The sequence below is a fragment of the Peromyscus eremicus genome, unplaced genomic scaffold (assembly GCF_949786415.1).
Source record: "Peromyscus eremicus unplaced genomic scaffold, PerEre_H2_v1 PerEre#2#unplaced_384, whole genome shotgun sequence".
NCBI classification, from domain to species: Eukaryota; Metazoa; Chordata; class Mammalia; order Rodentia; family Cricetidae; genus Peromyscus; species Peromyscus eremicus.
In genome coordinates this window covers 25,267-40,262 of record NW_026734620.1, presented here as the reverse complement: position 1 = coordinate 40,262, position 14,996 = coordinate 25,267, and the positions used below count along the sequence as shown (strand labels likewise).

The window sequence follows — 14,996 nt, the reverse complement described above, 5'->3', positions numbered from 1 at the left end:
GTTTACCTAATTACTATTGACATATATGATCTCTTATTTATGATCTCAGTGGAAAAAGAAGATACAAGTTTTTAATGCAAAGCTAGAAAAGACCTCAACAGATCTCTGAATATTTTGTTACTCTGAGTACAGACCAAGACGTGTAGCTGCAGAATCTACTGGAAAGACTCTTGTGAAAAACAATATCTCTCTCTTCTACCTGCCGCCCCCCAGTTGGAAACCACACACAGCTAGATTCCCATGTAATGTGGGTATGAAGTTAAGCTGAAAAAGCACTGCTGTTTATAGCTCTCCACCCTGATGGAGGACAGACAGACCATCCGTGGTCTGTTTGAAAACAAAAGAAAAACAACTACCCAGGAAAGAGCTCCCATGGTCCTTGTACTTCGGAAATTCTTCCCGTGCTTATTCATTCCCAGGAGAAATTAATTAATTTATTTAGAATTGAGGGCTTGTTACGTTGCCCAGGCTGGTTCCAAACTCTGGGGCTCCTGAGAAAAAGGAACTATTGGTATGTACCACACTTGCCTCCAATGAGACTCTTGGGAGCATGCCTTTGGTCCCCAAGCTAGGTGGGCACTCTGCACACCCATTCACATTAAGCTCACAATTGTGGGCACCTGCCCTACCAGGGAGACCTTCTGAGCACTTTCTGAGGGTTGTGCTAGAACTCTGTCTAGTGTTGCCCACATGGCTACAGAGAGGGTGCACTGGGCAGCCACAGTCCCCCAGTCGGGCCATCATTCAGAGTGGCAGCTATCTCACGGTCCTCCCTTGAGTCTGGAGAGCACTGAGCAACTGTCCCACTAGCATGAGGACATGCAGGGACCCTGACTGGGCTTAGTAAGTCCTATTTCGGGATGAAGACTCAGATGTTTTCCAGAACAGGTAAATGAAAATCATGTTCAATAGCTGGGAGAGTCTGGCATCACGCCTACCCAAATGGGCATCAAAATTAAATGTTTTTGAAATGTATTCAGATCCAAAAATCTTTGCTGATAAACGAAAGCTCACAGGCTATTCTCAGGCTTTCAAGGGGTTAATCTGGATACTTGGTCCTGTCACACACCCAGATGCATTCTGCCTCCTGGTCAGCTGCCAACAGCGTGTCTGAGGGCTAGGCTCTCTTCAGGTAGCAGCTTCTCTGGTGACAGGTCTACCCAGTGGCTCACTGACAGATGTGAGCTATTTGACTGCTAAGGAAGTTCTACAAATGTGACCATTTTGACACCCTCCGCTGCTCTAGGAGACACAGCGCAATGTGCCAGCACATCTGGAAGCTCATTGGCCTTTCTCTCTCTCTGGTCTCAGTTGCCAACAAGCGACAGGGTTGCACTATCTCCCCACACTCTCAGGTCAGCTGTCCCAGAACATCAAGACCACACTGATTTGGTAAAACAGAGATTCTTAGTGCCGAAGAATATGTAAGTAGCTGGTTTTTCAGGGCTTAGCTGCCTCTTATCCTGCCCTGGGAAGGATGGGGCTGGGGACAGATGCAAGCCTGATGACGTGGCTGGACCCTTGTGATTCTAAGCCTGCCTCTTCTTTATGACAGACCATATTACTGACATTTTGCCTCTCAGTTCAAAGAGTCAATAAACTGGAACACACCCTCAGCCGTCTAGAAGTATTTTTAGAACAAACAACTGACATAAATCACCTAAGGTACTATATAGTTTGCCTCATTATTGGCTCCTGTTTCAGTAATTGATCTCAGTTTGAATTAGTATTCTGGAGCCGTGAAAATGGCCTGCCCTGTTTGGACTGAAAACACCTCTGGAATCAGGCTGCCATCATTTCGATCCCCTTGAATTCCTGCTTTAACGAAGGGAGCCATTGAATGCTCCCTTCAGGCAGGCAGGACTCCTTCCTAAGGGCTCTCTGACTGGATGGCATGAGGCACCAAAAGGGGACAGAGCAAGAGGGTGGCAGAGAAGTTGCCCTCAGTTTTGTAAAGGGAATGGTAAGGAATGCCCTTGGCCCAGCAATCACAAAGAGTGCCAAGGGAAAAGAAAAGTCGGGGACAGAAGGGCTAGGCAGACACATGCATGACTCTCCCCAAGGCTACCAGGCTGCTGTGCATGGCTGTGGGATCCAGCTGCTCAAAGTACATGATGCTCAGGTTTCTGGTGTGCAGAGCAATCTGGGCAAGGCACTGCAGACCCACAGTTTCCAGAAAGCACACTGTGAGAATTCTGAAGGTGATTCTTGGAACTACTGACTGACACTAGGAGAACTTAGTGATCTTGAAAAATAGTCCACTAGATCAACTTCCTAGGTGATGACTGGAGAGGAATGGCTTCGGTGCGGACCTTCTGGCCTCAGCCTGACTTCTCCCAGATCTGCTGAGCAGACTTGACCTTGAGCTGACAAGGAGACTGGCCCACCTTGAAAGAAATAAAAATGTACCTAAAGAGAGGGGCTCTTCTGGAAAGGGCACAAGATACTTGAGGAATTTATTTATTTACTTATTTATTCTTTTTTTTTTTTTTTGGGGACAGGATTTCTCTGTGCAGCTTTGGAGCCTGTCCTGGAACTCACTCTGTAGACCAGGCTGGCCTCAAACTTATAGAGATGTGCCTGCCTCTGCCTCCCAAGTGCTGGGATTAAAGGCGTGCGCCATCACCACCTGGCTTACTTGAGGAATTTAAACCAGAAGTGCCTGACTAGGTGAACATGGGAAAGAGGTATAGGGAGCACCACCCATCACATTGGGGCTGGCTGCTTCTGGTCACCCAGGAAGGAACAACCCCCCCCCCCCCCCAAACAAACACAGCTGCAAACACTTCCAGTCTTCCCAGTCTTTGGTTGGAAACCCTGTGTTGGCCTCTGAGCCATTCATTGGTCAGTGGATTGGGGTGCTACTCCTAACAAGCACCCCAGTTTACCAAAGACCTCACCAAATACCCAAACCTCACAGAAAGGTGACATATGTCGGGATAGTGTGTGAGATAAGTCACCTTGACTCAGCAAGTCTGTTCTGAAAGAATACTGGTTTAATGATCCAGACCAAGAGTCCCTAGTCATCTAATTCTGAAGAATACTTACTGGAAACCATCCTATACCCAAGCACATCAACAATAAAAGTCAAGAAAGTTGTTGTTTTAATAAATGCAGTAAAACATATATAGTATAAAATTTGCCATTTTGGCTATTTTTAAGTATATGGTTCAATGGCATTCAAGTATATTCACAATGCTGTGCCCCCATAGTACCATCCGTCTCCAGAATTTGTGTGTGTGTGTGCATACAGAGGCTGGAGGTCAACCTCAGTCATTGTTCCTCAGGTGCTATATACCTTGTTTTTGAGACAGGGTCTAGCACTGGCCTGGAGCTCACTGATTGGGCTAACTGGCCAGTGGGGAGTTGCCTGTCCCCACCTTCTCAATGCAAGGATTATAAAGACATACTACCACACATGGCCTTGTAAAACATTTTATGTGTATGGATGTTTTGCCTGCCTGCATGTCTATGCCCCACATGTGTGTAATGCCTGCAGAGGCCAGAAAGAGTTTTGGATACTCTGGAACTGGAGTTATAGACAGTTGTGAGCCACTATGTGGGTGCTGGGAATTGAATGAACCCTGGTCCTCTAGGACAGCAGCCAGTGCTCTTAACCACTGAGCCATCTCTCCAGCCCCTACATATAGCTTCCTATGTGTGTTCTAGAGGTAGAACTCAAGTGCTTATGTTTTCGCAGCAAGCGCTTTACTGACTGAACTATATCTTGCTAGCCTTCAGAACTCTTCATCTGGCAAACTGTTCTGTATCCTTTAAACAGTAACTCCCCGGCTCCCTGGACCTCCCGCTTGCCCCGAGACAAGCGTGGTTGGTTATGTAACTCTCCAGTTGTTTCGTCATTGGTCTGAAATTTGGTTTTTTCCCTGTTTAAGTAGAGAACATACTCACACTTTCTCATGTACTATTTACTAGTGAGGGTACCAGTTCGAGAGCACTTCTATAAAACCATCAAGTGTTAGACAAAGCACAAGAAAGTGACTTTTCAAACACAAGTTTGGATCTTTATGGTATGTGGACACCTTCAGGTGTGTTTGCAACTAAAAACATCCACCTCTCCGGCTCAGAGGACGCAGATCTTCAGAAACACCTTCTCTGCAAGGCTCCCTAGCCCTCACACCTGGGGGAGGTTTTCCAGGTGGTCATGTTCCTTTTTACACCCGTGGAACCTGAAAAGACCTGGACACAAACCATTCACAGAGGCAGTCATCTACTCAGCAGTAACGACCTCTAACATCCACACAGCACACTGTAACAGGCATGATGAGAAACGGATCTGGAGAGATGCTCAGTGGTTGAGAGTACCTACTGTTCTTCAGTTAACTTCCCAGCATGCATATGTAGACTTACAACCATCTGTGACAACAGTTCTGGGATCTGACACCCTCTTCTAGCCTCTGTGGGCACCAGTCACATACGTGGTTCATTTATATGCATGCTGGCAAATACTCATACACATAAAATAAAAAATAATAAAACTTGCCTACATATTCTCAAAGGAACTCAGTTTAAGTTGAAGCCTCCTCTTGAGCAGTGTTTTGATTTAGTGATTACAGAGGCCATCACTGTGCCTGAGCTGAGTAATGATGTAAGAAATGTGCCCTTAAATTTGCCTTTGATAGGAGGCTGGACCTAAGAAGAAGACTGTTTACCTCATGAATCTTGACCTGCAGATACTCACAGGATGTCTGGGTGGGCTGCTCCTTAATGTAATCTTTTTTTTTCTTTTTTTTTGAGACAGGGTTTCTCTGTGTAGCTTTGTGTCCTCGAACTCACAGAGATCCACCTGCCTCTGCCTCCCAAGTGCTGGGATTAAAGGCGTGCACCACCACCGCCCGGCCCTTAATGTAATCTTAATATAAAAATTCTAACACAAATTCTTACATAAATTGCTCATGTCAGAGCATGTCAGCTTGAAAATAAAAAGGGGGCATTCCATATCATTTTGGGAGCCCAGCCTAACCCAGATATTTTGAAAATATGATGGGGATATAAGAACAAAGAAAATTACAGGTCTATTTTGAATGTAAACATAAATAGAAAATCCTTTTAAAAATTGGCCAAGGAAATCCATAAGAAATTAGCTTATCATAATCAAAATGGAATTATTATAAGAAGACATGGCTAGTTTAACATTTAAAAATATCAATATAATATTCATAGATTAAAGGAGTCAAGTCATACAATCATCTCAGAAGATGCAAAATAACCATTTTATGAAATTCAGTATCATTTTTGATTAATAAAAACATTTCTGCCAGGTGGTAGTAGCACATGCCTTTAATCCCAGCACTCGGGAGGCAGAGGCAGGTGGATCTCTGTGAGTTTGAGGCCAGCCTGGCCTACAAAGTGAGTTCCAGGACAGTCAGGGCTATTACACAGAGAAACCCTGTCTCAAAAAACCAAAACCAAAACCAAACCAAACCAAAACAAAAAAACCATTGCTTAGCAAATGAGGAATAAGGAAACATCCTCTATCTCTTAAGCAATATTTGCAAACAACTCCATAATAAGCATAAATATCTGATGGCAAAACAGTGAAAGAATTTCATTCAAATGTGCTGAAGGCACTAACATATAATGAGGTAAGGTTAAAAAAAAGTGAGTTTAGAGAAAAAATAATTTTAATTATTTCTGATAAAAATTATCTGTGTAGCAGGGCGGTGGTGGTGCATGCCTTTAATCCCAGCACTCAGGAGGCAGAGCCAGGCAGATCTCTGTGAGTTCGAGGCCAGCCTGGGCTACAGAGTGAGTTCCAGGAAAGGTGCAAAGCTACACAGATGTCTCTAAACCCTGTCTCTAAAAATCAAAACAAAACAAAACAAACAAACAAAAAAAACCAACAACAAAAAATTATCTGTGCAGAAATTCCAAAATAATTGATATATAAATTATTTGAATTATTAAGAATTTAACTGGACTAAGAAAAGTATTCAAAAGTCAGTATCCATTCTAATGGCAAGTAGGTAACAAATCTAATTAAAAACATTTTACATATATAAACTGTATATAAAAAAAACCAAAAGATTTTCTAGGGAACTAAGAATAACCCTAGTAAAACATGGACAAAATATTTATGAATAAAATTGCAGAACTTCCTAACGACATGTTTTGTTTGTGATAGTATGGTGATATTTTATTTGTACTGAAATGTGACTTGTATGTTAATAAATAAAGTTGCCTGGGGGTCAGAGCTATTAGCAAGCCATAGCGAAAGCTGGGCGGTTGGTGGCGCATGCCTTTAATCCCAGCACTTGGTAGGTAGAGCTAAGTAGATCTCTGTGTGTTCAAGGATACAGCCAGCATTGGAGACACACGCCTTTAATCTCAATACCAACCATAGAAGACCTGGAGGTCTGTACAGACAGGCAGTGACGAGGTGGTCATGTGGTTGGGTTTACAACCAATGAGAAGGCAGAACAGAAATTCTATAAAAAAAGACAGACACAGGAAGTAGCTCTCTTTCAGAGGGGTACATTGACAGTGAAGGGTAAGGTTTTTAGCTCTTAGCTATTGCTCTGACCTCTTGGCTTTCATGTCTGTATTGGCTCTGTGTTTCTTATTTAATAAGACGGTTGGTTACATCTACATGATAGTCTCACTATCTCCTAGGCTGGCCTTCAACTCCTGATCCTTCTGCCCTACCTCCCAAATGCTGGGGTTAGAGTGACCCAACATGCTTGGCTTTCATAAAGATGATATTATTATTAATGTTATTATTATTCCTCTAGTTTTTAAAATTGTATGTGTATGAGTGTTTTGCTTCCATGTACATCTGTGTACCACATGTGTGTCTCAGCTTGCCCATGAAGGCCTAAGGAAGGCATCAATTCTCTGGAAGTGGAGTTACAGACAGCTTGAGCTGCCATGTGGGTGCTGGGATTCAAACTTGGGTCCTATAAGAAAGTAGGAAGTTCTCCTAATTGCTGAGCCACCTCTCTAGCCCCTTATAAAATATTTTTAAAGGCCTAATTCATTACAGTTATACATGGCCAAGAATTTAAAAAGCCACTGTCAAAAACTGGTAATTCTCCCCAAACTGAGCTATTATATTTAATGTAATCCCAGTCAAAATTAAGGTTTTTTGGGTGGAACTTGACAATCTGATTTGCACGAAAAGGCTTAGAATGGTCATGAGACCCACAAATGACAAGGTATAGGGAAGCCTAACTCATCTATAACAAAACTGCAGGAACAAGGCAGGAGATGGAACTCAGCTAATAGAGAGCTTGCCTAACAGGCATAAGGCTCTATTTGAGCCCCAGCACTGGATAGCCTGTGTGTCTATAATCCATCACTTGGAAGGAGGAGGCAGGAGGCCCAGAAGTTCATGGTTTTTGTCTCATAATGCTTTGCAGGACGTTTTTCTAGCTTACAGATCTTTTTCTTATATATTTGTGTGTGTGTGTGTGTGTGTGTGTGTGTGTGTGTGTGTGTTTATGGGATTTCTGTGTGTCCAAGTGTCTTAGTTAAGGTTTCTATTGCTGTGAAGAGACATCATGGCCACAGCAACTCTTGTAAAGGAAGACACTTCATTGGGGCTCGCTTACAGTTCAGAGGTTCAGTCCATTATCATCATGATGGGGAGCATGGCATCGGGCAGGCAGACATGGTGCTGGAGAGGTAGCTGAGAGTCCTACATCTTGCAGGCAACAGGAAGTCAACTGAGACACTGGGTGGTATCCTAGCATAGGAAACCTCGAAGCCCATCCCCACAGTGACACCCTTCTTCCAGCAAGGCCACACCCACTCCAACAAAGCCACACCTCCTAATAGTGCCACTCCCTATAAGATTATGGGGGCCAATGACATTCAAATTACCACAGCGAGTGTTTCTTATACTTTTTCTTTGGCTCCTCCCCCATTTGTTTGTTCTGTCCTATTCTAGTGGTATCATTATTATTATTATTATTATTATTATTATTATTATTATTATTATTATTTAGATGCCTGTTTGCTTTCTAATGAGAGAAAGGAGTGGATTTGAAAGGGTGGGGAGTTGGGGAGGATCTGGGAGGAGATGGGGGAGGGGAAATATGATCAGAATATAGTGTTAAAAATTATTTTTGCCAGGCAGTGGTGGTGCACGCCTTCAATCCCAGTACTCGGGAGGCAGAGCCAGGCGGATCTCTGTGAGTTCGAGGCCAGCCTGGTCTATAGAGTGAGATCCAGGAAAGGCACCAAAACTACAGAGAAACCCTGTCTCAAAAAACAAAAACAAAAAATTATTTTCCATTAAAAAAAAAAAAGAAGACCTGGGTTCAGTTCCCAGTATCCACACGGTAGCTCACAACTATCTACCATTCCAGTTCCAGGGAATCCAGTACCTTCTTCTGGGCTCTTTGGGCTCCCAAACACACATGGTATGCATAACTAACTTAGGCATACACACACACACACACACACACACACACACACACACACACACACACAAATAATAAATAAATAAATTTTAAAAATAAAAGAGAAGCAGCAAATATGAAGAAATTACAGCTTGTATCAACAAAAAGAACTTGTAACCATAAATACAAAAAAAACCTCACAAATTTCATAATCTGTGAAGACAGCCCAAGTCAAAACTAAGCAAAGACTTCTATACATCCTTTACAGAAGGGGAAGACTGAGCGACCAGTGCACAAGCGAAAAGACAGTGCCCCCTCATTGGTTAGGAGGGCACGCCACAGCTCACAATGTGATCGTTAGCCTATGGCCACTGTGCAGCAAAGAACAAATCTGGCAATATTGGTGCAGGAGTCACAGGGGCTCTAGGACTGGAAGGAACACTATCTGGCCAAAGCTTTGGAATTATTGGTAAACTCAAAAATACACATATCTGCCAGGTATGGTAGTGCATGCCCACCTTTAATCTCATCACTTGGGGGGGCAGAGGCAGGCAGATCTCTGTGAATTCAAGACCAGCCTGATCTACACAGTGAACTCCAGGCCAGCCAGGGCTACATAGAGATACCCTGTCTCAAAAAAAAATCAAAGCAAACAACAACAGAAACATACATCCTATGACCTATGACCTATCCATTTCTCATAGAATCCATAAGAATCCTTGAATGTAGGTGCTAGGAGACTTGTAGGGAATATTTACAGCAGCATTTTCCATCACAGCCCCCCAAAGAAAGCGACCATGTCTACTTACAGTAGATTGGGTAAATATGCAACAAGACCAAACCTCAGGAACATAGTTTAGGCACTGAAAGTAAGTAGTACCTGAGTTGTATTTTAAAATACATAAAACATTCAAAACTGAAAATCTTCATTACTTACAAATATAAACATAGACAGTGACCAGATAAGACAATGACCAACATGGAAGTCAAGACAATAATTAACCTGTCAAGTGAGTATAACAGGACTGGCCAGAAAGGAAACCCATCCATTATATTACATGAGAAATATTTGTAAATATATGTGTGAGCACAAATGAATACATGTATAGGCAATTCATGGGCACCATTAATTTTCTTTTCTTAAATAAGTAATGAATATTCATGCTTTATGCTATCATCTTAAATATACTGAATAAACATTCTTTAGTTTCTATTCATTATTTGATAACAATTAAAATATGTTTGAAGCCACTGGGGTGGTGTGATAATATGAATTACTTTCAGTCACTAAGCAGTTACCAATACAAGTGCCTTATAAATCCATTAGCCAACTCAATTCTCACAGTAAACCTCTGATACGGGTATTTTATTAGCCACATTCTGCAAATGAAAAGATGAGACAAAGTGATTAAGTGACTTACTCAGAGCTTGAGGGTTTGAAGTTCAAAGCTAGGTTTGTCCAGCTCCTACAGCTGAACCCTTAACTTCTATAAAAAGAATCTGCATTCCTTTCCTTCCATGCAGAATTAAGCCCACAACACCAGCTTCTCCAGAGTTTACTTTTGGAGTTCCTTTAGGAAGGAATGTCAGGCTGAGGATGTGACTCATGTGAAACATGTGCAGTGTTTGCTTAGCATGCATGAAGCCCTGGGTTTCATCCAGAACATGTGATAAACTGGGTATGATGGCACACACTTGTAATCCTGGTATTCGGAAAATGGAGGCAGGAGGACCAGGAGTTCCAGATCATCCTCAGCTACAAGGTTAAGTTTGACACTAGACTGAGCTACATAAGACCCTGCCCCTATACCCCCAAAGGATTTCTGGGTCTCAGAACCCCTACAGTTTTTGAATCTTTATTCACTTACAGTTCTGCTTCAAACAACAAAATGGCTGAGATGGTGGCTCTTAGACTTTCTGGTCCCTGTCAAGCTTTTTGAAGGTACTGAAACATGAGTTCTAATTTCATGGAGAATGAGGATGCTATACAGTCCACTCTGACACTGTACTGAAAGGCCTGCAGCAAACGTCTCAAACATAGAGAGGGCTGACTTCAGTTCATGGTCCTAGAGGTTCCAGGTCACAAAAAGTGCTGCATCACTTTGGGCCTCTAACAAAGATACGACATCTTGGCAGGAACTCAGAGTGGAGCAAACTCAGCTTGTGGGTCATAAAGAAAAAGAAAGTAGAGAGAAGACAAGCTAAGGTCCTAATGATGTCTCCAGCAGAACCTTAGACTTGCTAAAGCCTAGCAACACCTTATGCTTCTTTATCCATACCACAGGTGGTAATAACAATAACCAGTAGCCTAGAAATTTCTTTTTTTTTTTTTTTTTTTTTGGTTTTTGAGACAGGGTTTCTCTGTGTAGCTTTGCGCCTTTCCTGGAACTCACTTTGGAGACCAGGCTGGCCTCGAACTCACAGAGATCCGCCTGCCTCTGCCTCCCGAGTGCTGGGATTAAAGGCATGCGCCACCACCGCCCGGCTAGAAATTTCTATCAGATACAATCCACCTGTGGTGGGTTGAATGAGAATGGCCCCCACAGGCTCATATTTCAAATACTTGGAACCATTTGGGAAGGATGAGGAGGTGTAGCCTCACTGGAGAAGGTGTCACTGGGGGCAGGCTTTGAGATTTCAAAAGGACATGTTGTTCCTGATTAGCTCTCTCCATGCCTCAGGCTTGAGATCAAGATGTAGCCGGGCGGTGGTGGCGCACGCCTTTAATCCCAGCACTTGGGAGGCAGAGCCAGGCGGATCTCTGTGAGTTCGAGGCCAGCCTGGGCTACCAAGTGAGTTCCAGGAAAGGCGCAAAGCTACACAGAGAAACCCTGTCTCGAAAAACCAAAAAAAAAAAAAAAAAAAAAAAAAAAAAGAGATCAAGATGTAAGCTCTTAGATACTGCTCTAGTGCCATGCCTACATGCCACGCTCCCTGCCATAATGGTCATGGACTCATCCTCTGAAACTGTAAGCCCCCAATAATCATTTTCTTTTATAAGTTACCTTGGTCATGGTATTTGCCATAGCAATAGAAAGGTAACCAAGATACTACCCTTTAAGATCCAAAGTACTTCGCCAAAGCATCACCTTGGGGAGCCTCAACACAATAGTCTTTGGAGGACATACTTCCAAACCAAAGCATATAGCATATGCTTTGGTCATGGTTTGTGTGTCCCCCAAGTGTTCTGGTGTTGGAAGCTTGATCCTCAGTGTGGTGATATTGGATTTAAGAGGGTCCTAGTACAAGGTAATTATGTCACTGGGGACTCTGCTCTTCTAAGTAAATGATGTAATTCTTATGGGACCCTAGTTAATTTTCTTGTGTATAGATTGCTATAAAAGTGCAAGGCTGGACCACTCCTGTTCTCTTGATTCCTGTTCACTCTGTGACTTCTCCTTTGTGTATGTGTTCCCTCCACATACCATCTACCATGCAATAGATACAATACAGCCAAGGAGACCCTCATCAAAGATGAGCAAAATCTAAAACCAAGCCCTTGGACCTCTAGATAAATATATAAATGAATCTCTTTCACAAATATTAACCCAGCTCCAGGTTGTTTTTGTTATAGTCATGGAAAACAGACTACTGCAGACGGGGTAATGCTGGAGGACCAGCTGCTTCTACGAGAACCTTCGGCTAGGTTATCTGGCAACAGCTCAACAGGACAAACAGGGCTGACCCTAGGGGAAGGATTTTCATTCCCAGGGAATAAGTTCGAACATAATATCAACTCTGAGGTTGTTACTATCTGTGGCTTAGGGATAAACGAAACTAGAGGTAACTCTAGGCTTCAGAGTCTAAAGTTCTGCTGGGGACAAACTTATCAAGGACAAACATAATTCCTTGCAGTTGGAACAAGACAGTCACTCTTGTTTAGGTTGGTGCTAACACAGGTTTTACCCAGGCCAGGAGGGAACTATGGAACCCACATCGGGTCTCAACTTTTAGTAAGTATTCTTGGGGAGAAGTTCCCATCACAAAGGAAAAAATACAAATATTTGAAAAGTAAACAAGTCATGGGCTGTTCTCAGACCTGCTGCCATATGCTCTGCTTTTTCCAGCTTCCAGCTTAACATTAAAACAACAGGCTTGCATTCCTCAAATATCTCCACTGCTTGAAAAGGCTGTCAGCTGCCGTCATTGGAGGCATTACCACCTTAGCCATCACTGTTTATTGCTCACTGTACAGTGTGGCTAGTAGTCTAGGAAGCTCCTCTAGAGTGCTAGTGTGAGCTTCTGAAACAGGAGCCACACGCTGGAATGTAATATCTAATGAGGGGAGTGGGTGTGCGCTCACACATGGACACGTGTGTGTTGGAGGTAAGAATCAGAGAAGGGTGCTTTATAAATACTGACAGGAGAGATCAAATTCAATTGTATCACGTTGTACTTTACTGCTCTATCAAGGTGGAGAAAGGACCAAACACTTTTTAAAGTAATTTAAACACTTGGAGATTCTACAGGGAGAAACATCGTGGGATAAAATCCAACAATACACAGGTGTCACAAGAGCAAGTCTGAGATGTTCAAGAAGCAAAACTGTAGCAAAGATCTTTAGTTCGCTCTGCAAAAAGCTCAGGCTACAGAAGAGAACCCCAGTCAGAGGCTTCCTAGATTGTAAGGAGACGACGGCTCTACAAGGGAAGAAGAGTCCCTTCCTTAAAGACAAAGAAATGCTTACAAAGGAAATGTGTGAACCAATTTTCCAAGGAGAGATGAAAAAGCACTAATTAAAAACACCAGGAGGGGATGAGGCCAGGAGATCAAGCCAGAGCTGACTCATTTATACACTACTGCTGCACTTCTGAAAGTAGAGAGAAAGTAGGGCCACCTTCCACATTCCTCCCTTCTCCCCATGCTCCCTTACCCCCAAGCTGTCCCCACCCTGTTACTGGATCTGCAGCCGTGTAGACAGTTAGAACCTTCCGGCCTACAGGAGTGTTTACTATTTCTGGCCACAGTGTACTGGTAACTAAGCTCCACCGAGGATAAAACGGTAACCCAGCCGGGCGGTGGTGGCGCACGCCTTTAATCCCAGCACTCGGGAGGCAGAGCCAGGCGGATCTCTGTGAGTTCGAGGCCAGCCTGGTCTCCAAAGCGAGTTCCAGGAAAGGCGCAAAGCTACACAGAGAAACTCTGTCTCGAAAAACCAAAAAAAAAAAAAAAAAAACGGTAACCCAGTAGCCCAGAAGACAATGTTCTCCACAATGCCTAACCACCAGGGCATAGAGTCAATGGATCCCACATCCATGGGCTCAAGAAAAAATGTGACTCAGAGGACAGATGTGATGATGGACAGGCAGGTTCAAGCCTGTGGCTGCTTCCAATAATGATTCTTACAGCATGGATACTTACTGATTAACTTATTCAAGGAAATATATTTCCTAGGGATTAACCTAGGCTCAGAGAGGTAAAGTACCCTGATCCAAGTTACAGGATAATCTCCTAGAACTAGTGGGAGCTCTCAAGGGACACAGGGCAAACAGTCTCTAAAGCAATACTTCCCATATTCCAGTCACTGGAGTTTAACAGAATTTTTGTCACAGCCAAGTCTATTGGTATTAGTATTTACAATATTTTTCTTGAAAACTATTAAAATATTCATCCACCATATTGGTACAATCACGTGTATTCCAGGGAACACAGTAGGGAAGAATGGATGAGGGTGACCTGAGCTGCTTTGGGGTAGCTAGGAAACAGCTTGTTAAAGTATGAGGGTAGAGTGGGAGGGGGTTCAACAGACATTCTCTGTCCCCCTTGAGTGTTCGTGATGGGCTCACATCTGGCAGACTAGAAAGGAGAGTGAAGTTCATTCAATAATTCTAGAGTAAGGGAAGGTCAATGGTGGGATCACTCACATAAAATTTTCTGGATATTCACTCAGGGCCATGTCGATGATGTTGAGAGCGTCGTGGTAATGCTTCTGGGCTGACAACAGGAGAGCGAGGAGGTGCAGGGAGTTGGCATCATCACCTTGGAGCTGAAGAGCTTGACGGACGTACCCTAGAGCTTCTGGTATCTGGTTTAAAACAAGACCAAAAGGAATGTTTAAACAGTCACCCAGAAAGAGGTCATGGTTACATAAGGTTCACTGTGAGCTGTTTCACATCGTACTGCATCCACATTTTATGGGGCAACTTCATGGCAGCCCCAGGACATCGACCAAACAAGGGAGCACATCCTTTTCAGCAGTAATAGGACTGACAAGGGGACTGGAGAGAGCCCACTTCTCTACTTAACTGCCCACATGCCTTTTCCATCTTTCTAAATAAACACTTTCTAATTTTTGGTCCCCACAGAACCGATGTACTTTTGATTATGTCTAAGATGATTTCACTGTACATGGAGACACAAGCAAACTACCAAGGATTCTTAATGGGATTAAGCTGATTAACTGAACCATTCTCCCTTTTCATAGTATTACTGAAATTAAAATACTTCATAGGCTATGAAACCTTTAACATAGCTTTCTAAGGACCAGATTCTGGATCTCCACTGGACATGAAGGAAATATGCAAACAAACAAAACCCCCACACCTTTCCAAACTACATCCCAAAATAATTGGATGCAAGAAACAAATTACAGAGCCACTTGCAAAGCAGATGTATCCAAATCCAAGCAGGTCCAGA

The 14,996-nt window shown here is 43.1% G+C and overlaps 1 protein-coding gene across 1 annotated transcript in view; it reads right to left on the bottom strand.

The window, feature by feature from the left end:
* The window catches only part of LOC131901788 (tetratricopeptide repeat protein 7B-like), a gene marked incomplete at its 5' end in the record, with an annotated part of 99,874 nt that overhangs the window by 63,917 nt on the left and 20,961 nt on the right, over window positions 1-14,996 (bottom strand). The window contains one exon of the mRNA XM_059252864.1: window positions 14,225-14,385. Within this exon, the coding sequence (XP_059108847.1) occupies window positions 14,225-14,385 (161 nt within the window). The remainder of the gene's footprint in view (window positions 1-14,224; window positions 14,386-14,996) is intronic.